The 25,165-nt window shown below is 35.0% G+C and overlaps 1 protein-coding gene across 2 annotated transcripts in view; it reads right to left on the bottom strand.

The window, feature by feature from the left end:
* NECTIN3 (nectin cell adhesion molecule 3) overlaps positions 1-25,165 on the bottom strand; it is a 121,666-nt gene that overhangs the window by 67,438 nt on the left and 29,063 nt on the right. For both annotated transcript variants that reach the window (XM_018064281.1, XM_018064224.1), the window contains exons 2-4: positions 12,139-12,480; positions 3,665-3,961; positions 35-152 (exon numbers count right to left, since the gene is read on the bottom strand). In XM_018064281.1, coding sequence (XP_017919770.1) covers positions 35-152; positions 3,665-3,961; positions 12,139-12,480 — 757 coding nt within the window. The remainder of the gene's footprint in view (positions 1-34; positions 153-3,664; positions 3,962-12,138; positions 12,481-25,165) is intronic.

Raw genomic sequence — 25,165 nt, 5'->3', positions numbered from 1 at the left:
AATAATTCCTCTTTAGAACTATCAACAGTATTACCTGCTCCACACAGATTTGAAGGGTGGTGGATTTGCATCAGCATTACATTTGAGATTAACACCTTTTCTTCCTACGAACCAGTTTCCATCATAGCCTGTTACTGAAACCTCAGGAGCATCTATAAAATAAATGCATTATACAGCAGATTATCTTTTGGTAACAATAGATGCAATATACAATGATAAAGTATTAACAACTTTACAACGTCAGAAGCTGTGTACTTTCCTTCTCTCATACACATAAGAAATAAGCAATATAGTATTCAATCCCAAGTGGCTCAGTGGTAAAGAATCTGCCTGCCAAGCAGGAGACATGTGTTTGATCACTGGATCGGGAAGATCCCCTGGGGAAGGAAATGGCAACCCACTGCAGTATTTTTGCCTGGAAAACCTACCTCATGGACAGAAGAGCCCAGCAGGCTGTTACAGTCCATGGGGTTGCAAAGAGTCGGAAATGACTCAGCAACTGAACAACAACAAACTCAATAAACTCTGGGTAACTAAAATAAATGAATGAGTGGACAATGAGCACCAAACACTAGACAACTATAAGCATGTTGGACACTATGTAAGAATATTCATAAATTGTAATCACCAAAAGCAAAATATGAGTCCTATTATGAAATATACAGAAGCAGATAAACAAAGAAAATACAGTAATCTGATAATGAGACATGGCATTTAAGCACAAAGTCACTACATAAAACTGTCTTTAAAGAAATGTTTAATGTGAAAGGAAATATGCCCTAAAATATATCAAGTTAATTATAAAAAAGTATAAAATACAATATTCATACATTTAATCAATGTGTTATATTATGATTAATATTGTTAAAATTAATATATTAAGATAAATCATATTATAATTAATATAATAATATCATACACTTACTATCCATAGGGCATGAGAGATATGACAAACTTTCTAAGACTATAATTACAACTAAAGTAAATTTTCTGAGGCCTCAACTGTTCCAAAACATGAACTTTTATCCATTCAATGTATCCAAAGGTCTTTTAGCATATGTACTACATAATTAAATGAGTAATTATCCACATCTAACATCAATATAAATGTATACTTTCAAACTGTGAATTCCAATACTAATCATTCACTGAACCATTATTCGTTTAGCTCCTATTAAGTGACAGGCACTGTTTTAGATATTTAGTATAGATAATCTGTATTTATAATACTAATATTCTAATGGTAACAGGGAAGATAATATTTTAAAAAATTTAACAAAAATCTATTATGAGGGCTAACAAGGAAAAATATAGAATGATACGAGAGAAGGTAAAGAAATGATACTTAAGTATAGTGCAGAGACCTTCCAACCTTCTGTGAGCTACACAAGTAAACTAGACAAAAAGCAGGCCAGTGGGGAGGTTAGAGAGACCAGGTCAGTCTTTTAACTATGCAGGGAAGCCTGAAGTCAGTAAGGTTTACAAAAAACAGTGGTAAAAAGTTAAAACTTCAAACAAGGTACAATTACCTTAATAATTTCAAAAGGCCTGCCTCACAAATACCAAGAATTAACATTTTTTTCTAATTTAAAATTGGTAATAATTAGTGTTGCTGAAAGAACAGTACAGATATCTGTGTGTTTATTTTCAACAGAGGATAAGATAGATATTAAAGTATCCTCAAAGAATACCTCTTAATTTTGAGATATGAATTTTGCATATAAGATTTTATCTCCTCAAACTTTGTTTACATGTTTAATAGGGCCTAATTAACAACAGCAAGAAAGAATAAGAATATTTTAGGTGTAGGCCAATAAAGTCTAAGCCGTAATTATAAAGTCTTACATCAGGAGAAATATTTTTATATTTTAAAATTACATTTAAGTAAACAAAAAATAATAGTATACATAACTGATGAAAATTTCAGTTATTATTAGATACAGGGAAGATAAAATACATATAAAAAAACATTAATGGACTTACAATTGAATCTAAATTTTATAAGAAAAAAGAATAAGAGTATGTACAAGATAGAAAAATGAGGAGAAAAGGTACAGCCAGCCATCTTTATGAGTTCAGCTTCTGTGGATTCAACCAACTGTGGATGAAAAATATTCAGGAAAAAAAAAATTCTAGAAAAGTTCAAAAATAAAAACTTGAATTTGCTACATATCAGCAATTACTTCCATAGTATTTACACTGAATTTAAAGCTATTTACATAACATTTACATTGTAGTATGTATTATAAACAATCTACAGATGATTTAAAGAACATAGGATATGTATAGATTATATGCAAATATATCCCATTTTATATAAAGGATTGGAGCATGCCTGGATTTTGGCATAAGCAGGAGTCTTGTAACCAACCCTTCACAGATACTGACAAATTACAATGAGAAGGGACTACTACTAGGACTGTATTTGCACTCAAGAATACAATGGCAATAAAATCCACATAAGATAGCTTCTCAAGTTTAACTCTATAAATGTTGAAAAAGATCCTTATAATTAGTTTTCAAAACAATCACATGAAGTATAATGAATATGTGTAAATTAAAATTCCATGCATGTCATATCAAAAAAACAAAACAACAAAAAACAGAACATCTCCTTTAAAAACCTAGCTAGATTTATGATCTGTGCATGGATGGAAATGACACAAGAACCCAGAGACTTTTCATAATTTTATCTTTAACCTACTTAACTTTCATTATCTTTACTATAAGCTATCTGCATTTCTCTTGCTCAAATTTTGAAGTGCTACACAAAGAATTTAAAGTGAGAAACTTTATGAAAAGGGGAAAGTATATACACATATGTATCATATATATGACATCCATATAGATATATATCTCCACATAAATACACACATAAGAGAGCATCTCTTGAGAAAAAAAGCAGCACAGGATGGGCCAGTTTTTGACTCTTTGCGACCCCATGGACTGTAGCCTATCAGGCTCCTCTGTCCATGGGATTTTCCAGGCAAGAATGCTGGAGTGGGTTGCCATTTCCTTCTCCAGGCGATCTTCCAGACCCAGGAATCAAACCCAGGTCTCCTGCATTGCAGGCAGACTCTTTACCGTGGGAGCCACCAGGGAAGCCCATTTATCTAAGATTACTATTATCCCAATGACCACTTTAATGTTTTACCTTTATGAGGATCTTAGAATGTCATCAACAAAATGTGACTACAAATAATATTGAAAGAACAAATTTTCCAGCTAATTAAAATGCATCTAGGAAATTAAAAATTCTTACTGAAAATATCAGGGGTAGCATCCATAAAAATGAACAACAGCTAAATTAACTGGATTGGAGAAGCAGCTGTTTTTCTCCAAGTACTGAACATTCTGAGGTACAAATTTCCACAATTCACCTAAGTCTAGCCTATTTTTAAGGTCTACAAAAGACAAGGCTAAATAATTTTAAGTTAGACAGCAACTTTAATCATTGTCTTTACAAACTGACAATAATGTTCTGGTTAAATGAAATTTCCATAAAATTTTTTTTTTTAATTAAGAAAAAATGTCAACAAGGGAAATTTGCAACAATATAGGAATACTACATATTCAAACTAAATACAATTTGATACAGAATTATGTTAGAGGAATAACATTAAAACACATAATGTTTAAAAAGCAAACATTATTATTTACTTACACTGTATATCTAATATGAAGGAATATCGGATGTCCTTTTCCAAGGCTGGATGTTTTACAACACAAGTAATTCTCCTTCCTTTGGCAAATCTGGTAGGAAAAAGCTTGTACTGGCTGACAATTGTTGCTGTTTCATTTGGAAAAGAAGTTGTAGTGGATTCCATTTCTCCAAGATCACCTTCCCAATCAATATGTGCAACTGGTTTTCCAGTGGCTGCGATACAAATGGCTGCTACTGTTTCATTTCCTCCATCAATTAAAGAATCTGGCCCTTTTATCAGGCTCACAGTAGGTTCAACTGTTTAAATTTTAAAAAATTAGTTACATTTCAATTAAGAGCATATTTACTCCTTCCAAGCCACATCTAGCCACATTTCATAAACTTAGGGACAACTGAACGTAAAATACACACACACTAAATGCCAACATCAAATGGATTCTTAGAACAAGAGAAGACTGAGTCAGGCCAATCTAGAAGCAAGACTTTATATAACCATCACAAAGATGGTTCTCCCTGCCCGGATAGAGATACACCTTTTTTTATAGGGACAAATGAGTTTCATCCAAAGTTAACATATTAAAAAAAAATATGCGAACTTAATCATAATTTCCCTTAGGAGATTAAAGGTACTATTATTCTGAAATGGAAAATAAAAAAGCAGTTTTAATATATAATGCTTCAAGCTGTGGCAAAAATGCTTATATTTAAATTACAACTGTTAAAATATAGTGTCATTAACAGTTATGCTTACTGAAATGTACATGCTACCTACCTTTAGCTGATGTAAGAAAGATCCTCAGCAGAAGTAACCTTCATGTTAGACCCTTTTAATCTACCCTCCACATACATGCTAGCAATCTCTTCAGATTTTCCAGTAAATTTCATATGCTCCTTTCTGCATAAATTTCTTAGTACTCACTTCATGTGTTCTTAGGCTCCAGCCTATAGTTTACTGTGTCCATTAAGTTTTTAACCTAATTGGTGCTGCTTCCTCTTTGGAAAAAAATGATTTTGTAAGAAACATTTTCACTCATGTATCTTGGTATATTTTAAAAAATGTTTCCCTAGTTTTTCTCTTGTTTCTATGTGTATTTCCAACTTTACCAAGTAAGGCCAAAAAGCTTTCCAAAGTACCAATTTACTCTCAGTCTTAGCACTTTGATTGGTCCCAACATACCCACTACAGTTGATACTGTCAGACTTCTCAGTGTCTGACAATGTTGTAAGTATGTAACAGCATATAACAGAGACCCTGTTTTTAACTTCTCAGATTATAAATGACACTAAGAACCTTGTCTTGTTCATGAGCCATCTGGGATTTTCCTGAAAATACCTTTTAAAGTCCTTTTTTTTTCCTTTCTGATTGGGGAGAGTCCATTTCTGATTATATGTGCAGTATCTTCTACCATTTAGGGCTTCTCTCATTATAGTGCGTTTTGATGAGCAGAAGTTTTTAATTCAAATGTATAAAATTCATCTGTTAATAGTTTTTTATATACAGGCACACCTCACTCCATTGTGCTTCACAGATATTGTATTATTCACAAATTGAAGGCTTCTGGTAACCCTGTATTGAGCAAATCTATTATCATCACTTTTCCAACAGCATTTGCTCACTTCCTATCTGTCACATTTTGGTAATTCTCACAATATTTCAAGCTTTTTCATTATTATTCTATTTGTTATGACGATCTATAATCTCAGATGTTACTACTGTAAAAAGATTAAAACTGGCTGAAGACTCAGATGATGGTAAGTATTTTTTAGCTAAATTATATACATTGTTAAGACAATGCTATTGCACACTTAATAGACCACAGTGTAGTATAAACATAATCTTTATAACACTGTGAAACCAAAAAATTCATGTGACTGTTTTACTGTGATATTTACTTTATTGGTCTGGAACCAAACCCACGTTATCTCTGAGATATGCTTGTACTAAGAATTACCTCTGTACTTCAAGGACAAATTACTATGTGAGATAAATATATATATAAATATATACACACATATACATTATATATACATATACATTATATAGATACATAGACATCATACACACACACACACACACACACATACATATATGGGCTTTGCTGGTAGCTCGGATAGTAAAGAATCTGCCTGCAATGAAGACCTGGTTTCAGTCTCTGGATGGAGAAGATTCCCTGGAGAAGGGAATTCTCCAAGTTTTTTGCCTGGAGAATCCCATGGACAGAGGAGCCTGACAGGCTATATAGCCCATGCGGGCACAGAGATGGACACGACTGGAAGTTTCTTGTTCTCTGCAGAAATTCAATAGATTGACTTATCCCTTCAAATGGTAAGCACTGTTTCATAGTCTATATCAGATAATTCCAACACCTTACACAGGTCTTTTTCTCTTCTTGTTTGCACTGGCTGCTTCTGGGGTCTTCTTTACTTGTATGCCTGGTCATTCAAGCAGATCATATGCTTGAATTTGAATAATTAAGGTAGAAATAATTTGAGGCTTAGAATACAGTACCTTTCTTCCAGAAAGGATCTTTCTTTTCTTCTGCTAAGCTAACTTCTAAGAACACTATCCAGCCCAGGATCTCAATTTCAGATTACTCAAGTGATATAAACCAAGCCTTAAAGTCTGTAATAAGGCTAGTTTACTGTGGATGAACTATTCTTCTGAAAATGTTAAGTTGCTGGGTACCAGGAGAATATAAGAAAAGTTATTAGACATTCCATCTTGAGCAGACATACATTTGGATATTTGTCTCTCCTCACTTCTCAAGGCTCTCAAAATCTTAGTTCGTCATCTTAGGTATCTCTTCTGAATTGCTGAATGTCCCCAAAGTTGAATGCAGATTTCAGCTTTCAGAGCTAGGTTTATTTCTATGTTTCTACTTTTTCTTAGATTTTAGTGTATATTCCTTACTATATTGTTATTTCTTTGAAGTTTTCAATGGTTTTTAATATTTCACTTGCCCATCCCCCAACCATGGCAAAGTCAGTGTGAATAACCTGTGCCATCAATAGAGGTTTTTATCTTTGAAGAAATTTAAAAATTATTTTAAAGTTAATTTTAAATTATATTATTTCTATTTCTTCTGAAGGGACTCAAACCCCTGGTTGTAGACCACACTGGCTTTCTAAAGTTACTTTTCTCATATTTCCCAACGTTTTGGTTAGCTTCTCTGCACTTTGTCCCGAGGTTTCGCTGTCGCTCCCTCTCCTACCCAGTGCCCTCTATACTCTGATTTGGAGCAATATGATATTTTCCTAGCCCTGTATTAACACCAGGATTGTTAAGACCACTTCTTTCTGCTGGTTCTTTCCCCCACCTCCAAAGTACCTCCACATGTACACAGCAAGTTCTAAACCAAAGACTTCAGAGGGTCCTTCTGTAGGTCTCTAAAGCACACACATTCATTCCCTTAGATACTCCCTTCTTTCTACTTTCTGCTCCACAAATTCTAAACATCTGTCCAATCTATCTCTTAAGCTCAGTGAGACCAGCATTCTTTACTTGAAGCCCTTGTCACTGAGTTGTCACCGGAGACTGACTAAAGAGGAGGCTGGAGCAACTGTAGAATTCTTGCTTATCTTTCTTCTTTCAGGGATCATAATCTCATCACGCCTATTGCCCAATGACTAAGAACTAGTTGGTTAGTTTTCTTGTTAGAGAGAGAAAGGGTAAATCCAATCTCTCTTACTCCATTATGTCTGGCAGTAGAAGTCTTTTTTTTTTATTATTATTATTACAAAAGTATTACTAAAAACTGGAAAAAAAAAAGAAAAATATCCACAACTATAATATACTATTAGAGTCATTATCATATACTTCCACTTCTTTCTCTTTATTTTTGTTTCCAGTGTCTATATAGATGTAATCATGGCATTCGTACAATTTTGTGGCTCATTTTATTTTCAAGCAGCAATACTTCTCTTAACTACAATTTTAACCACTATATAACATCTCATATATCAAGAAGAAGCAATCAATTATACAATAACTTCTGCTATGGGACATTTGTTGTTCAATTTTCTTAAAAGTGTTTTGCTATATTACATTCCCTTAATTCAGGTCTATTACTACCACTCCTTTGAAACTCTAATGTCACTATCTCTGCCTAATCTACACACTCAATGCTTTTCTTTGTCTATTTTCTTTGACTGACTTGGTAGAAATTTGATACTTAGAGCAGTTCTTCCCAATCAGTTCCAAAAGAATTAACTTCTAATGCCTTCAGGTATCTGCTCTAAGTAATAGCTTAACTTCTGGGATATGCATTTAGAATGATAGTAACTATGTGCCAACCATGCATGCTAGGTCGCTTTAGTCGTGTCCAACTGTGACACTATGGACTGTAGCCCACCGGGATCCTCTGTCCATGGGATTCTTCAGGCAAGAATACTGGAGTGGGTTGCCATGCCCTCCTCCACGGGATCTTTCTAACCCAGGAAGTGAACTTGCATCTCTCATGTCTGCTGCACTGGCAGGTGGGCTCTTTACTGCTAGCGCCACCTGAGAAGTTGTATGTGCCAACCACAGGAACACTGAAAAAAATGGGTCACTGAAATCATTCCTGTAGGGCTTGATTCTCATTGTGGGAAAAATGTGCTAGAGCAATCTTAAAAACTTTATCTTCTCTTGATATAAATAATATTACTTTAACAGTATTTTGCAAAGCCATGTTTTTGAACTGTTCATCTCTTTTTCTTCTAATCCCTACCCTAATAAAACTTCAGTTACTTTCTGTATGTCTCTTAAAAATTTTTATCTAATAAACATTACTACCTGAATGATCCCTAATTTTATTCACTTTTGATACAAAATGTGGTATCATTTGTCTATGTATCCTCCAACTCAGTAAGCCAAAGGTTGAATTCATCATCTCATCCTCCCAATCCCCAATATGATTTTCATTCAGACATGCCAATGTAAATTAATGGCAACATAATTTACTCAACCACTAAGGCTCAAAACCTGTTACTGTTCAAACCTTGGTTTCTTATACATAGTCAGTTACAAAGTTCTGTTAGTTTTTCCTTCCTAATAGCTCTCTTCTTCACTCAAGTGGCATAAATTAGAAAATGAACTTCAAGCTTTCATGGCCTCCTATCTGAGGCATTATGATTTCAGGACTCTTCATTGTAATCCATCAAAAACACCTGACTGATCTTCCTAAATGACAACTTTGATCACATTACTTACAAATCAAGTCTATGAGTTAGACACTCCTCTAAGCAAGGTGAGAAGATGGTCACAGTAGTGTTTTTCAAACTTTACCTACTGTGCATAAAAATTACTTGGGGATCTTGCTATAACAGATTTATCATTCAACAAGTCTGGGGAGGATCTGAATTCTGTATTTCTAACAATCTCCCAAGTGATACCACTGCTGCTGGCTCATGAACTACACTTTAAACAACAAGAATCTGGGACTTCCCTGGCGGTACAGTGGTGAGAGCTTTGCACTTTTCACTAAAGGCATGGGTTCAGTTCCTGGTCAGAGAACTAAGATCCCATGTGTCACGTGGTACAGTCAAAATAATAAAAAATAAAATAAACAGAAAGAACTTGAGAATAAGAGAAGTGAGAAATACAACATGCTCAGTTTGCATTTCAAGTAATAGAAGGCTCAAATTCCCAATCTTGATATTCAAGTTACTTTAAAGTGGTCCTACTCTACATTTCTAGCCTTTAATTCTTGACTTTATATAAATCCTTTGAACAATCAACAGATTGTTCAGTGGTCCCTCAGAGGACACTTGACAATGTTGGGAGACATTCTAACTTGTCACAGCTTCTAAGGAACTGCTACCAGTATCTAGCAGGTAGATGGCATGAAGGCTGCTGAACAGTCTATAACGGACAGGACAGTTTACCACAGCAAAAATTTCCAGCCCCAAACTTCAACAATGCCATGGTGAAGAAACTCTGCCCTAATATATGTTGTTTTCTGTCTCCTTGCAATGACTCACTTATTCCCCCTCCATATGTTTACACCATTCAAGGACTGGCTCAACTATTTTTCAACAAAACATTTCTGAACTAGAGTTAACTTAGCTATTTCCATACCCTACCTAAATAACACTTAGTGTACTATTGCTACACACCAGAAACTCTTATAAGCTTTACAGACACAAAGTCAAATTTTAAAGTGCACAGTTGCAGTCCACCACAGGTTTATAGTGAAAAAGACATACAATAAGTGTAAATTAACTGCAACAACAAAGATAAGCTCAAGATACAATGGCAAAAGAGCAAAATAAAATCCCCATCAAACAGCAGAGGGCTAGATATTTTTTAAATGGCTACCAAAAGGATGTTGTTTGATGAGTAACAGTTAAATAGAAGAAATGTAGGAAGAAAAAGACAGGAGGGGAAAGGTGGTAATCTCTTGAGAAGAGAGGCATAACAAAAAAATACATATAAAAACATAAATGTTAACATACCACAAATAGTTCATTATGATTATAAAATTTGGGCTGTTGGGAGAAGTAGAGCAAGGAATGGAATAGATGAAATTAGAGAAGCAGACACAGGTAAAATCATGACTGGTCTTATACTTTAAATAATCCTGAGTTTTAAACCATTGAATGTTTATTAATTTAGGAAGGATTACTAAAATAAAAAGTAAAAAATCTTATTCTCATGAGTTCTCTCTTCTACATACAAGCTATTTTCTTTTCCTGACACTTTTTTTTAAATTTTTTACCCCAATGGTTTGTACTTGACTTTTTAGATATTAATACCTTGTCTTCCAATCAAAACTGTTCTCAAAAGTATCAGTTTTGTAAACCTAAGTTATATTTTTCCCACAGCCCTTAGGACAAGGTCTTAAATACAAAGTCTTCAAATATTTAATTTTATTTCTATTTTTAAATAGTTTTTCTCAACATGAAAAAATATATAACAAATTTGGACAAAATTTCTTTCCTGAACTTCAGAGATCCTGAAATCATACCATTAAATAATAGAGGCTGTGTAACTGTTTGGTTCTCTTGAAGCAGACAGTGAGATCAAGTGAGGAGGGCAAAACGTTTATAAAGGAATAACATCTTGGAGAAAAGAGAAGGAGGATCGAGTAGGGAAAGCTATTAGCAGACCTGACAAAATCCCTGACAGGCAAACAGGTGGATTCAGAGCAAAGACCACCCATTAAAGGCGTTCCACTTTGGGTGGAAATGGCTAAGGTTGCTAGTAGTCCTTGGTCCTCATACTAGTATTCTATGAGTACTCACCAGCTATTCCAGATTGGTTTCCCTTTCACTGCAGGTGGCTATTTTAATGCTAATAAGCTCTTTCTAAAGTTCACCATAAATTTTAACAGTTATCACACAGTAAAAGGTAGAAGATCCTTCAATGGAAGCAACAGCCCATGATTCAAATAGCTATGCAAATCCACAACAGCAGAAATAAAAATCTGATTTGAAAAACACACATAAGACATCAATGGCTCTAAGACTACCTTATGACCCAGCAATCCCACTGCTGGGCATACACACCGAGGAAACCAGAATTGAAAGAGACACATGTACCCCAATGTTCATCGCAGCACTGTTTATAATAGCCAGGACATGGAAACAACCTAGATGTCCATCAGCAGATGAATGGATAAGAAAGCTGTGGTACATATACACAATGGAGTATTACTCAGCCGTTAAAAAGAATTCATTTGAATCAGTTCTGATGAGATGGATGAAACTGGAGCCAATTATACAGAGTGAAGTAAGCCAGAAAAAAAAACAACACCAATACAGTATACTAACACATATATATGGAATTTAGGAAGATGGCAATGACGACCCTGTATGCAAGACAGGAAAAAAGACACAGATGTGTATACCGGACTTTTGGACTCAGAGGGAGAGGGAGAGGGTGAGATGATTTGGGAGAATGGGAATTCTAACATGTATACTGTCATGTAAGAACTGAATCGCCAGTCCATGTCTGACGTAGGGTGCAGCTTGCTTGGGGCTGGTGCATGGGGATGACCCAGAGAGATGCTGTGGGGAGGGAGGTGGGAGGGGGGTTCATGTTTGGGAATGCACGTAAGAATTAAAGATTTTAAAATTTAAAAAAAAAAAAAAATTAAAAAAAAAATAAAATAAAATAAAATAAAATAAAGTCTAGGAAAAAAAAAGGAAAAGCTTATTTAAAGATGATAATTTAATTAAAGGTTGAAGTTTGAGGGGAAATAAACATCAAAGAATATTAGCACTTAGTATTATAAATAAAAAACAATCTTTCCTGAACAAAGTAAAAAAGTTATGAACTACATAGCATTATACAGACAGGTAGATAAGGACAAGATTTTGTTTAAACAGAGTCTAGAATCAGAGTTTTATGACAGAAATTGAAAAAGCATATTTTAATTCTTTCATTTAAAATCTACATTTATATGTAATTTCAATCATTTTTAAGTTTTTGAAAATGTTTTTACTATAATCCTCACCACTACCACCAAAATACACAATTCAAATACACGTACCTAATACAGTTACAGTTGTAGAGGACTCAGCATTTCCAAGTGGGAATGTAACAGCTTTGCATATGTATTTTCCAGAATCAGAGAATCCTATGTTATGTAGAGTAATTGTTGCATCATTAATTGAATAGTTTTTAAACAAGACTCTTCCCTGATATTCTCCTTGAACAGAGAATCCATGTTGAGGATGATGAACTGCAACAGTCTGTGAACTTTTGCCATGTATCTTCTCCCATGAAATTTGTGTTATAGTTTCATTTACTTCAATTAAACACTTCAATGAAACATTCTTTCCCCATACTGCTGTGACATGTGGCTCCACAATAATTGGTCCAGCTAAGGCACCTAAGGAAAATAGAAAAGCATAATTCTTAAAAATGAATATAAGTTATGCTAACATATGATCAAATTCCCTCCCTTCCTGTTTCCTACACACTCATACAGACACTAATGATTGAGTAAACAGGAAGAACTGAAAAGAGTTAGATGATTCCACAGCTGGATTTAAGACCCAAAGAATGATTCTTAAATAAATCTAATAATCACCAATATGTGTTGCAGTGGATAAAGCGCTACACTGGGACAACCAGTAAGCTTAAAAGGAGGTCCTTCCCCAGTCAAGCCACTAGGTAAGGTCCCAGCCCTAGCTGACACCCTGACTGTAGCCTATTGAGAGACTATGAAACAAAGAACTCAGCTCAGTCATGCTTGGATTCCTGACCCAAAGAAACTGACATATAATAAAAGTATGCTGTTTTAAAACTATCAAATTTTGTTACTCAGTAACAGATAACCAAATCCTAAAAGTATCTTCCTTTGGAGGGTTTCTCTACCAAAAATTTGTATAAAACACATTGGTACAGACAGATCAACTGCCAGAAAGCATAAATCAAAAAAAACCATATTAATGTGAAATCAAAATTTTCTATCTCATAGATGAAGAAAACATACAAACAAAAGTTAAAATAAAATCATCAAACTTCACCCTTATGACACTGATTCCTTCCTAAAAGCAATGGGCCAAATATAAATCATTTTACGGAACATAGGACTAATGCCCATTAAATACTAAATTCAAGCAAGACACTCTTCACTAACAAGTATATTAGAACAGTTATAGCAAATACATGGGGAGTATCATTTAAAAGATGATTAAGAAAAATGTTTAAACATGTTCAAACAGCTCTAAACAACAATAAAAACTTAATACAATATTATTTCTATGAACTTTTTTGAAAAAAACAAACAAACAAACCCATAAATGAATACATTAAATAGATAAGAGAGTTAACTTTCTTATCCAAGAGATGACTGACAATTCACAGTGATCATATTTAACAGCTATGGAAGAAAAGTTGTCTTTTTTTTAACCACTCCACCAAAAAAAAAAACCAAGTCCAAAAAATGTACTTTCAACCATATAATTACAAAGTTTTTAAAATTTAATGTAATTAGTATAAAACATGAAAATATTCAAATGTATTTTAGCAAGCTATCATAAGCCTAATACTAAACCTGAAGACACACAAATGAAAAAGCAATTTATAAATATTAAAAATTTCATATTATGAAATAACATATAGCTCTGTATTTAAAGAAAACGACACAATGACTAAGTAGGATATTCAAAAATGTAAGGACTTTTTAGACTATTCATCACACTGAAAGGTCACATGGCTTTCTCATTGGAAGCCAAAAGGATATTTAATAGAATTTAATGTTCATTATCTGGATTTTTAAAAAGTTAACAATTGAAAAAAGAATTCTTAATAATACATTCTTCTAAACAATGAACATCCCAATGCTAAAATTAAAGGGGGGCATGTTACTAAGGAACGATGAAGACAAGATGGCACACTATCATCATCGTTCAACTTAGCATGGAAATTCTCATGCAATGAGACAAGGAAAGGAAACAGGCACGAATAGAAAAAGAACACACAAAATTATTATCTTGAAAATCTATTACTAGAAAAACTGAAGAGGGCCAAGGAAACCACTATTAGAACAAATAAGGTGGCTGCTTGTAAAGAATGCAAACTGTATACAAAATATATATTCAACACGTTATAATATGTGATAATCTTTACAAATTTACTGTATAAAAAAACCATATTAGTAAAAATATTAATATTTAAACTACTTAAATAATGTTATAAAGAACCTGCAGACCTGAGCAACTGACCTGCATAATTGGAAGACATGTCATAGTCATGAGAAGGAAAATGTAATGCTACAGAGATGGCAAATCTCCCCATATTAGCACACAAATTCAATGCAACTGCAATGAAAATCATGACAAAAACACACACAACTGCACAGTAAGGAGGGGGTTGATACTAAAGTAAAAATAATAAAAACCTTAGTATCTTAAAGCAACTTAAAATATATAAACACATCAACATATATAATGGCATATGGTATGTAATATGTTCTATAAGTGTAAATAATGAATTAGTGAAGACATTCTGAAAGGACAAGAGCTAAATATTTGGAAACAGAGATCCCTGCTTTACATTAAACACACATACACACACAAAACAAGATGGACTGAAGATCTAAATGCAAAAATTTAGTCACATATGCCATATATACTGACAATAATTTTTTGTATGTTCTGGAAAATAAACATTAGTTACTGTAAGGAGTGAAATTACTAAAGATTAAAGAAAGAAAGAACATTTAGTTGTCACTTTGTGTTCTTCTTTGATGTCAGAATCACTTACAATAAGTAATGTTCATAATAAAAGCAAATAAACATATTCATCCTCCTTGGGTAGAGATATAGAAGGCACAGGATAAAGAAGTATTATGGAATGAATGTTTGTGTCCCTCCAAAATATATGTATTGAATACTAACTGGAGGTGGGGCCTCTTGTGATAATGACATTTATATGAGGGCAGACCCACATGCTGGCAGATAAAAGAGCTCTCTCTTCCTCTCCACCCTGACAAAGCAAGAAGGTGACTGTCTACAAGTCAGGAAACGGTCCTCAACAGGAACTGAATCTGCTTACACCTTGATCTTGGATTTATCAAACTCTAGAACTTTGAGAAGTAAATGTCAGATATTTAAGTCAACCAATTTTTTATAGCACGCTCACCTGACAAAAACATCAAAATAAACTGGAAAGGATAGCGCTAATGATATCTCCTTACAGCCTTAAGAATAATGGCTTATGGGGTAGCAATGTTCACACCAGACAGAACAGAATTTAAAACAAATTCTACAACAAAAGACAGAGAGGATATCATATAATAATAAAAGGGTCAATCCAAGAAGCAGATGTAACATTTGTAAACATATACGCACCTAATAGAGATCTCTTCAAGAAAATTAGAAATACCAAGGAAACATTTCATGCAAAGATGGGCTCAATAAAGGACAGAAATGGTATGGACCTAACAGAAACAGAAGATATTAAGAAGAGGTGGCAAGAATACACAGAAGAACTGTACAAAGAAGATCTTCGTGACTCAGATCATCACGAAGGTGTGATCACTCACACTCACCTAGAGCCAGACATCCTGGAATGTAAAGTCAGGTGAGCCTTAGAAAGCATCACTACGAACAAAGCTAGTGGAGGTGATGGAATTCCAGTGGAGCTATTTCAAATCCTAAAACATGATGCTATGAAAGTGCTGCACTCAATATGCCAGCACATTTGGAAAACTGAGCAGTGGCCACAGGACTGGAAAAGGTCAGTTTTCATTCCAATCCCAAAGAAAGGCAATGCCAAAAAATGCTCAAACTACCACACAATTGCACTCATCTCACACGCTAGTAAAGTAATGCTCAAAATTCTCCAAGCCAGGCTTCAGCAATACGTGAACCGTGAACTTCCTGATGTTCAAGCTGGATTTAGAAAAGGCAGAGGAACCAGAGATCAAATTGCCAACATTCACTGGATCATGGAAAAAGCAAGAGAGTTCCAGAAAATCATCTATTTGTTTTATTGAATATGCCAAAGCCTTTGACTATGTGGATCACAATAAACTGTGAAAGAGATGGGAATACCAGACCACCTGACCTGCCTCTTGAGAGACCTGTATGCAGATCAGGAAGCAATAGTTAGAACTGGACATGCAACAACACACTAGTTCCAAATAGGAAAAGGAGTACGTCAAGGCTGTATATTGTCACCCTGCTTATTTAACTTATATGCAGAGTGCATCATGAGAAATGCTGGGCTGGAGGGAAGCACAGCTGGAATCAAGATTGCCAGGAGAAATATCAATAACCTCAGATATGCAGATGACACCACCCTATGGCAGAAGTGAAGAATTAAGGAGCCTCTTGATGAAAGTGAAAGAGGAGAGTGAAAAAGTTGGCTTAAAGCTCAACATTCAGAAAACTAAGATCATGGCATCAGGTCCCATCACTTCATGGGAAATAGATGGGGAAACAGCATCAGACGTTATTTTTTTGGGCTCCAAAATCACTGCAGATGGTGATTGCAGCCATGAAATTAAAGACACTTGCTCCTTGGAAGGAAAGTTATGACCAACCTAGATAGCATATTAAAAAGCAGAGACATTACTTTGCCAACAAAGGTCCATCTAGTCAAGGCTATGGTTTTTCCAGTAGTCATGTATGGATGTGAGAGTTAGATTATAAAGAAAGCTGAGCGCTGAAGAATTGATGCTTTTGAACTGTGGTGTTGGCGAAGACTCTAGAGAGTCCCTTGGACTGCAAAGAGATCCAACCAGTCCATTCTAAAGGAGATCAGTCCTGGGTGTTCACTGGAGGGACTGATGTTGAAGCTGAAACTTCAATACTTTGGCCACCTGACATGGAGAGCTGACTCATTTGAAAAGACGCTGATGCTGGGAAAGAAGAAGGCTGGAAGGGAAAGGGACGACAGAGAATGAGGTGGTTGGATGGCATCACCAACACAATGGACTTGGGTTTGGGTGGACTCTGGGAGTTGGTGATGGACAGGGAGGCCTGGCATGCTGTGGTTCATCGGGTTGCAAAGAATCGGACATGACTGAGTGACTGAACTGAACTGAATAGACGAGTACCTAAATATATAAAGCAAATAATAATAGACATAAAGGAAAGAATAGACAACAATATGGTAACAGTAGTGGACTATAATGCTCTACTTATATCAGTGGATAAATCATCCAGATAGAAAACCAATAAGGAAAGAGTGGTATTAAATGACAGACAAGATGGACTTAATAAATATGTACAGAACAGATATCTCATCCAAAGCAGCAAAATACATATTCTTTTAAAATGCACATAGAACTTTCTCCAGGACAGGTCACATGCTAGGCCATGATCAACAATGGAAGGATGGTCCAATATCTGCACATCAATCAGCGTGATACACCATATTAACAAAACAAAGGATAAAAAGCACATGGTCATCTCAATAGACACAAAAAATACATCTATTTACGATCAACTCTCGACAAATTTGGTACAGAGGAAACTATCCCAACATAATAAAGGACATGTATGACAAATCCCAGTAATCATGTATGGATGTGAAAGGTGGACCATAAAGAAGGCTAAGCGACAAAGAATTGATGCTTTTGAACTGTGGTGTCAGAGAAGACTCCTGAGAGTTCTTTGGACTGCAAGGAAATCAAACCAGTCAATCCTAAAGGCAATCAACCCTGAATATTCATTGGAAGGATTCATGCTGAAGTAGAAGCTTCAATACTCTGGCTATCTGATGCAAAAAGCCGACTCATTAGAAAAAGACCCTGATTCTGGGAAAGACTGAGGGCAGGAGAACAGGGTGACAGAGGACAACATGGTTGGATGGCATCACTGACTCAATGGACATGAGTTTGAGCAAACTCCAGGAGATGGTGAAGCCTGGAGCACAATGGAGGAAGCCTGGCATGCTGCAGTCCATGTGGTCGCAAAGAGTCGGGGACACAATTGACTGAATACGACAATGACAAATCCACAGCTATTATTATACTCAGTGGTGAAAAGCTAAAAAGCTTATCCTTTAAGATCAGATAAAACAAGCATGCCCACTCTTGCCACTTCTGTTTAACAAAATAATGGAAGTCCCAGCCACAGCAATCAGACAAGAAATAAAGGCATGTCGTTTGGAAGGGAGTAAGTAAAACTGTCATTGTAGATGACATGCTACTACTAAAGTCTTCATCAAAAAAAAAAAAAAAAAAAAAGAGAGACAGAGAAGTAATATGTAGATTCAGTGACATTACAGGCTACAAAATCAATATACAAAAGTGTGGATTTCAGACTTCCCAGCAGTCGAGTAGTTAAGACTCCAAGCTTTCACTGCAGGGTGCATGGGTTCAATTCCTGGTCAGGGAAATACGATCCCACATGCCATATGCATGGCAAAACAACAAAACAAAACCTGGTAGATTTCTATAAACAGTGGCAAATCAAGAGAAATTAAGACAATTCTATTTACACACAACTGCACTGAAAAGAGTACCTAGGAAAAAATTTAACGAAGGTAAAAGACCTCTATGTTGAAAGCTATACTACACTGATCAAAGAAATTGAAAAAGACGAAAATAAATGGAAAGATATCTCATGTTCGTGGATTGTTAAAATACCCATACTACTCAAAGCAATCTACAGGCTCAAAGTAATCCCATGAAAATTCCAGTGGCACACTTCATAAAACTATAACAAATAACCTTAAAATTCATATGAAACCACAAAAAGAACTCTAACACCCTAAGCAATCTTTAAGAAATTTGGAGGCATCACACTCCTTGCCTTCAGACTATACTACAAAGCTACAATAATCAGAAAAGTATGGTACTGGTATAAAAAATAGACACATGCTCAATGGAACAAAATAGAGTCCAGAAACAAATCCATATATATACACTCAAGCCAGATTAAAGACCTAAATGTAAGACCTGAAAACTTATAAGACTCCCATAAAAAAGCATGGGCAATACTATTTGAAATTACTCTCAGCAATATGTTTTTTGGATCCGTCTCCTCAAGGAAGGGAAACAAAAGCAAAAATAAACAAATGGACCAAATCACACTTAAAAGCTTTTTCATAGTAAAAGAAATCATCAACAACATGAAAAGACAACCTATTGAATGGAGAAAGATATCTGTAAGTGATATGTCCAATAAGGGATTACTATCCAAACTACACAAAGAACTAATGGAACTCAATATCAAAAGACTACATAACCCAATTTAAAAAATGGGCAGAAGACCTGGATATGCATTATTCCAAAGAAGGAACAGATGACCAAGAGGCATGGAAAAGATACTCAATATCATTATTATCAAATGCAAACACAAACCACAATGAGGTATCATCTCACACCTGTCAGAATGGCTATCGTCCAGAAGACAAAAAAACAACAAGCATTGGTGAGAATGTGCAGAAAAAGGAACCTTATGGACAGCTGATGAAAATGTAAATTGGTAGTCACTACAGAAAGCAATATGGAGGTTCCTCAAAATGTTAAAATCAGAGTTACAATATGATCTAGCAATTGCACTCCTGCGTGTTTATCTGAAAAAACAAGAACGCCAATGTGAAAAGATAGATGCATGCCAATATTCAAGCAGTATTAATTTACAATGGCCAAAATAAAGAAACAACCCCTAAAAGATGTAATACAAACATATATACACACACACATAGAATTTTACTCAGTTATTAAAAAATAAAAATAAAACTTTGCATTTGTGACAAAATAGATGGACGGACCTGGAGGGTATAGTGATACAAGACAGAGAAAGACAAATACTGTATGTTTGTTCTTATATATGAAGCCTAAAAAATAAAACAGACTCAGAGAGAACAAACGCGTGTTTGCCAGATAGGAGAAAGGGGAGGAGAGAGGTGTGATGAGGAGTACAACAGGTGAAGGGATTTAAGAGGTACAAACTACCAGCTACAAAATAAATAAGTTACAAGGATAAAATGTGCAACACAGGGAATATGATCTATATTGAATAATAACTTTGTATAGAGTATATTTTATAAAAGTATCAAATCACTATGGTGTATACCTAAACTAGTAAGTCAACTATACTTCAATTTTTAACAAAGAAAAGTTTTTGGAAAAAGAAAGAACCATGGCTTAATGGGGCACTATTACTAAAGAGTATAATACTTGGAAGATAGGAGAAATAAAAAGTGGATCCAGTAAATCAAAAATACATTTAAAATATTTTACAATATTTAAATGGGGAAAATTACTCTCCACATAAAAAAGACAGAAAAACCACCAAGGAAAAAGTTGACAGATTTGACCAACAACAACAAAATACCTCTCTAATAATCAAAGAGCTTGAACAGATATTGACCAAAAAACTATAAATGGCTATTTTTAATGAGTTCAATTTTACTTGTAAACAAATATTAATGTAACTGTCAGGTTTTTCTTTTCCACTTTAATTTCTAGGAACTTACAAGTGATTTTTACTGTCTAATTTTCCTACAGAAACATTCTGATGATTTTTTGCTTTCTGCAAAAGTAAATCTGGTGTAAGTTTTTGTTTATTTCAACCCTTAAATCTTTACACAAGGATTTACATTACCCTGTAAGTACTGATAATTTGGCTCTCCCTTAGATCTGAGTTTCCAACGATATATCTCCTTGTTTGTGTTTCAGTTAGCCAAAGTTAGTTCTTGTTGCTTGCAGACAGAAGTGTCTAATACATTTTCAAACCTAGACTAAACCCAAAAGTTAAAAGCCACTTCTGAAGAAGATTTTCCCCATGGAATCTTAAAACCATGGAGAAACAGATTTTTCATTGTGGTTCTTAGACCAAGGTCAATATTATAATGTTCATTACTTAAGATCTCCCGAACATGGAGCCTACTTCTTCCTTCCACTTTCCCATCTGCAGCTGTGTGTGACTGGAGACCAGAAGAGTACTGGAGAAGCAACTGATTATTACTAAAAATTCTAAACTAATTGAAGTATGTTCCTCATTTATGGTTATGTAAAGTCTACAATATAGAGAGGCTAAGAACAGCAAAGAATTGAATGTATCCTATCTGGCAAGACCCTAACTTTGTCATGTCCTGGCTACTGCACACTCTAGAGGCCAAGGAAAGGCATGATAAGATACGATGCTGTTTCTCTTCTGTATATCGATTTGATACAAACCAAATAAAAAGTTATGTAATTAACTAAACTTATTATCTTTTTAAAGATAAAGAGGATTGCTTTTCCCCTACCTGTGGCTTCCATGAAAACACTACAATCAAGAAAAAAACAACTCTTTGGAATTTTCACGTATTTTTGAATACTCATGTGTATTTGAATTCAGTGAGAATTCAAAGTGCCCACAGGATACAAGTAATTAGGAAATATATATATATCTGAACAATAAGCTTCTGACAAAAAGAAAATATAATAACACATGGAACTTATATCGATTTTTTAAAAACAAAAAGACTTGAGATTTATAATAGAGATCACATTAAACTGATTGAAATGCAAGTATGAATAAAGTGGCAACTATCCAAGAAATGAACCAAGAAGTAAAAGTCACCACAAATCTATCTTTAAAACTATCTTTTTTGATATTTTAATATTATCTTTTACCACATTTCACTTTTCAACCTACAAAAAATGTCATGCATCTTGGATATTTTAGTTCTGGGATCTTCCAAATGTTAGATCTATAAAATAAGTATAAGCAAATATTACAAATGAAACATTTATTGATTGTACTGTGTCCAACTATAAACATCTCCAAATATCTCTAGTATGGATTCTTTCAGACTTCTCAGAAATTAGAATTACTTCTTCAAAGCAACAACTGAAATAAGTAGGTGTTTTCAAGAGACTAGCAAAATCAGACCATCTAGGTATCTTCAGTCAGTTTAGCACACTTAACATTTGAGAGAGGGACTTCCCTGGAGTTAAGGTTAAGAGGTTAAGAATCCACCCTGCCATGCAGGGCATGTGGGTTCGACCTCTAGTGGGAGAACTAAGATCCCACATGCCAAGGGACAACCAAGACTATGAGTCACAACTACTTAGACCACGTGCCACAACTATTACAGAAGTCTGCACACTGCAACTACAGAAGCCCCTGCACCAGACGAAAGACCCCACATGCCACAAGTAAGACTCAAATACATATTTTTTTAAAGCATTTAGATAAATTTTACACCAAATACATTCAACAATTAGTCTGAATTAGTCTGTTTAACTGATAAGTGGTTTGACATGTCAACTTCAAAAATGTAAGCAAAGTCTTTTTTAACAACAGCCCCAAACACTCAGAAATAAGCACAGAGTAGTAGAGCCAAGTGACTAACAAAATGTGAGAACTTTATTATAAACAAAATGTGAGAAATATATAATATTATATATTCTAACTCAAATACTATTAGAATATAAAAGAATCTCTAACTTTGGGATCATAGGAGATCCTATATTCTAAGGAAAAACCTGGATCACATATCAAAAATGGCTGAGAGAATTCAAGACATTATGTATTACGTATGTACTTTGTTTGCAGGCACTGTCACTATTCTAGGTGCTGGGAATAGTACCGAACAGGTAAGATACCCCAGTCCTTACAGGATTTACAATCTAACGGGAAAGACATAATTAACAAGAAAACAAACAGATGCCAGAAAGTAAGAACTATGGAGGAAAATAAAGGAAGGTAAAAGGTATAGTTATTACTTTAGGATAGCGCCACAGCTTTCTGATCAGAGTGACAAAAGATCTTTTTAAAATAATATTGGAACAAAGATTTGAAATAGGTGAAAGAGTGAGAAAAAAGAACCTTGCAGTGTCCCTACAGTGAAGCAAGAGAAAGAATGGCAGGAAATGAGGCCACAGCAATAGCAGGGGACCAGGCTATACAACTGTATGACTTGGCTTTTATTAATCCTGGTAAATTGAAAAACGACTAGGAAAGTTTTTAGCAGAAACATGACAGACTCTGATTTACCTTTTAAAGGGACAAGGATCCCAGGTAAGAATACATTTTGTTAAAGAAGGAGAGAGAAGATGGGGTTTGGAGTACTGTAACCAAAATGGTTCACTGATGCAATGGACATGAATTTGGGCAAACTTGGGGAGATGGTGAGGGACAGGGAGGCCTGGTGTGCTGCAGTCCATGAGTTTGCAAAGAGTCAGACATGACTGGGTGACTGAACAACAACAACCAAAGTGGTAGTGTTAAGCAGTAGTCAGATTCCGGATACTGTATTTTCAAAGCAGAGCAAATGGGATTTTTTGGTGATGGGACCAAATATCAGGTCTAAGATAAACAGAGAAGCCAAAATTACTCCCATGTTATGGCCTGAATCAGTGAGATGATGGACTTGGCCTTTTACCAAAGTGAGAACTAGTGAGTATTTTTAAGGATTAGACTGCAAAAGTGCAGCTTTTAAGTTTGTGATACCTATCTCACAACCAAAGAGACAAGATTTATAAACAGCTGGATACATAAAAGTATGCTGTTCTGGAGAAACTGATGGACTGACTGAAGATGTAAATTCAGAGTAATCAACCCATAAAAGGTATATAAAGTCATGAGACTGGATGAAACCACTACAGAGTATTTAACACAAAGACTACGCACTCATGGTGCATTCAAATATTTACCAGTCTGGAAGTTGAACAGAACTCAAAAGAGAAGATGGCAAAAGCATGGCCAGGGAAGAAGGAAGAGGACCAAAAAGCATATCCTGCACAGTAAGTAGAGCAAGTTTATAGCAAGAGAGAGCGATCAATTACCCCAAATGCTGTGTAGGCCAAAAATGAGGACTAATAAGTAACCAATGAATTTAGCAACTGTCTTACTGAATGGTGAGGATAAAATAAAAGCCTGATGGGACTAGATTTGTAATACTGAAGAGTATAGATACTTCTGAGTCTAGTCAAGGAAGAGTAACAAGATTTACCCTCAGGCTTGAAACAACCGTAATGATTCCAGAGAAACAGTAAACATACCAGTGAGCCTGATGATTAGTCTCAGCTTACCACTCATAGTGAATTCCAGGGCTACCACTAGAGAGAGAGAGAAACCCTACACAGCCAGGCAGTGTCTCTGAGTTCTACCCAAAACTAAGAGATTCTAGCCAGTACAATCAGGCCAGAAAACAAAACTTATCTGGATTAGGAAAGAGTAAAACTGTCTTTATTTGCAGAAAATACAATTTTCCATTTATAAAATATCTGATGGAATCTATTAAAAAGCTACTATAACAAGGATGATTAGCAAAGACAGTACAGTAGCTATACACGATCTGACATCAATACACAAAAATTTACTGTATTTTTACGTATTAGCAATGAGAAACTGGGAAAAAATTTTAAACATTGCTGTTTAGCATTAAAAAAAAAAGATATGCTAGGGAGAAATTTGACAAAAGCTGTAAAACACTGGTGCAGTTAAAACTGAAAAATTGGAAAATTAAAGACCTAAATAAAAGTAAAGGCATACTTGCTCAGAGGTTAGAAGATTCAATATTCTTAAAACATTATCTAAATTGATTTACAGACTCAATACAATCCCAATCAAAAGCCAATATAGATTTTTGGATCGCAGACATTCTGACTGGTGTGAAGTGGTACCTCATTGTGGTTTTGATGTGCATTTCTCTGGAGAGGGTGTGGAGAAAAGGGAACCCTCCTACACTGTTGGTGGGAATGCAAACTAGTACAGCCACTATGGAAAACAGTGTGGAGATTCCTTAAAAAATTGCAAATAGAACTACCTTATGACCCAGCAATCCCACTGCTGGGCATACACACCGAGGAAACCAGAATTGAAAGAGACACATGTACCCCAATGTTCATTGCAACACTGTTTATAATAGGACATGGAAACAACCTAGATATCCATCCGCAGATGAATGGATAAGAAAACTGTGGTACATATACACAATGGAGTATTACTCAGCCATTAAAAAGAATACATTTGAATCAGTTCTGATGAGATGGATGAAACTGGAGCCGATTATACAGAGTGAAGTAAGCCAGAAAGAAAAACACCAATATAGTATACTAACACATATACATGGAATTTAGAAAGATGGCAATGATGACCCTGTATGCAAAACAG

Source organism: Capra hircus, chromosome 1 (assembly GCF_001704415.2).
Source record: "Capra hircus breed San Clemente chromosome 1, ASM170441v1, whole genome shotgun sequence".
Taxonomy (NCBI): Eukaryota; Metazoa; Chordata; class Mammalia; order Artiodactyla; family Bovidae; genus Capra; species Capra hircus.
Note: the sequence above shows the minus strand (reverse complement) of the source record. Positions and strands in the feature narration are given on the sequence as shown.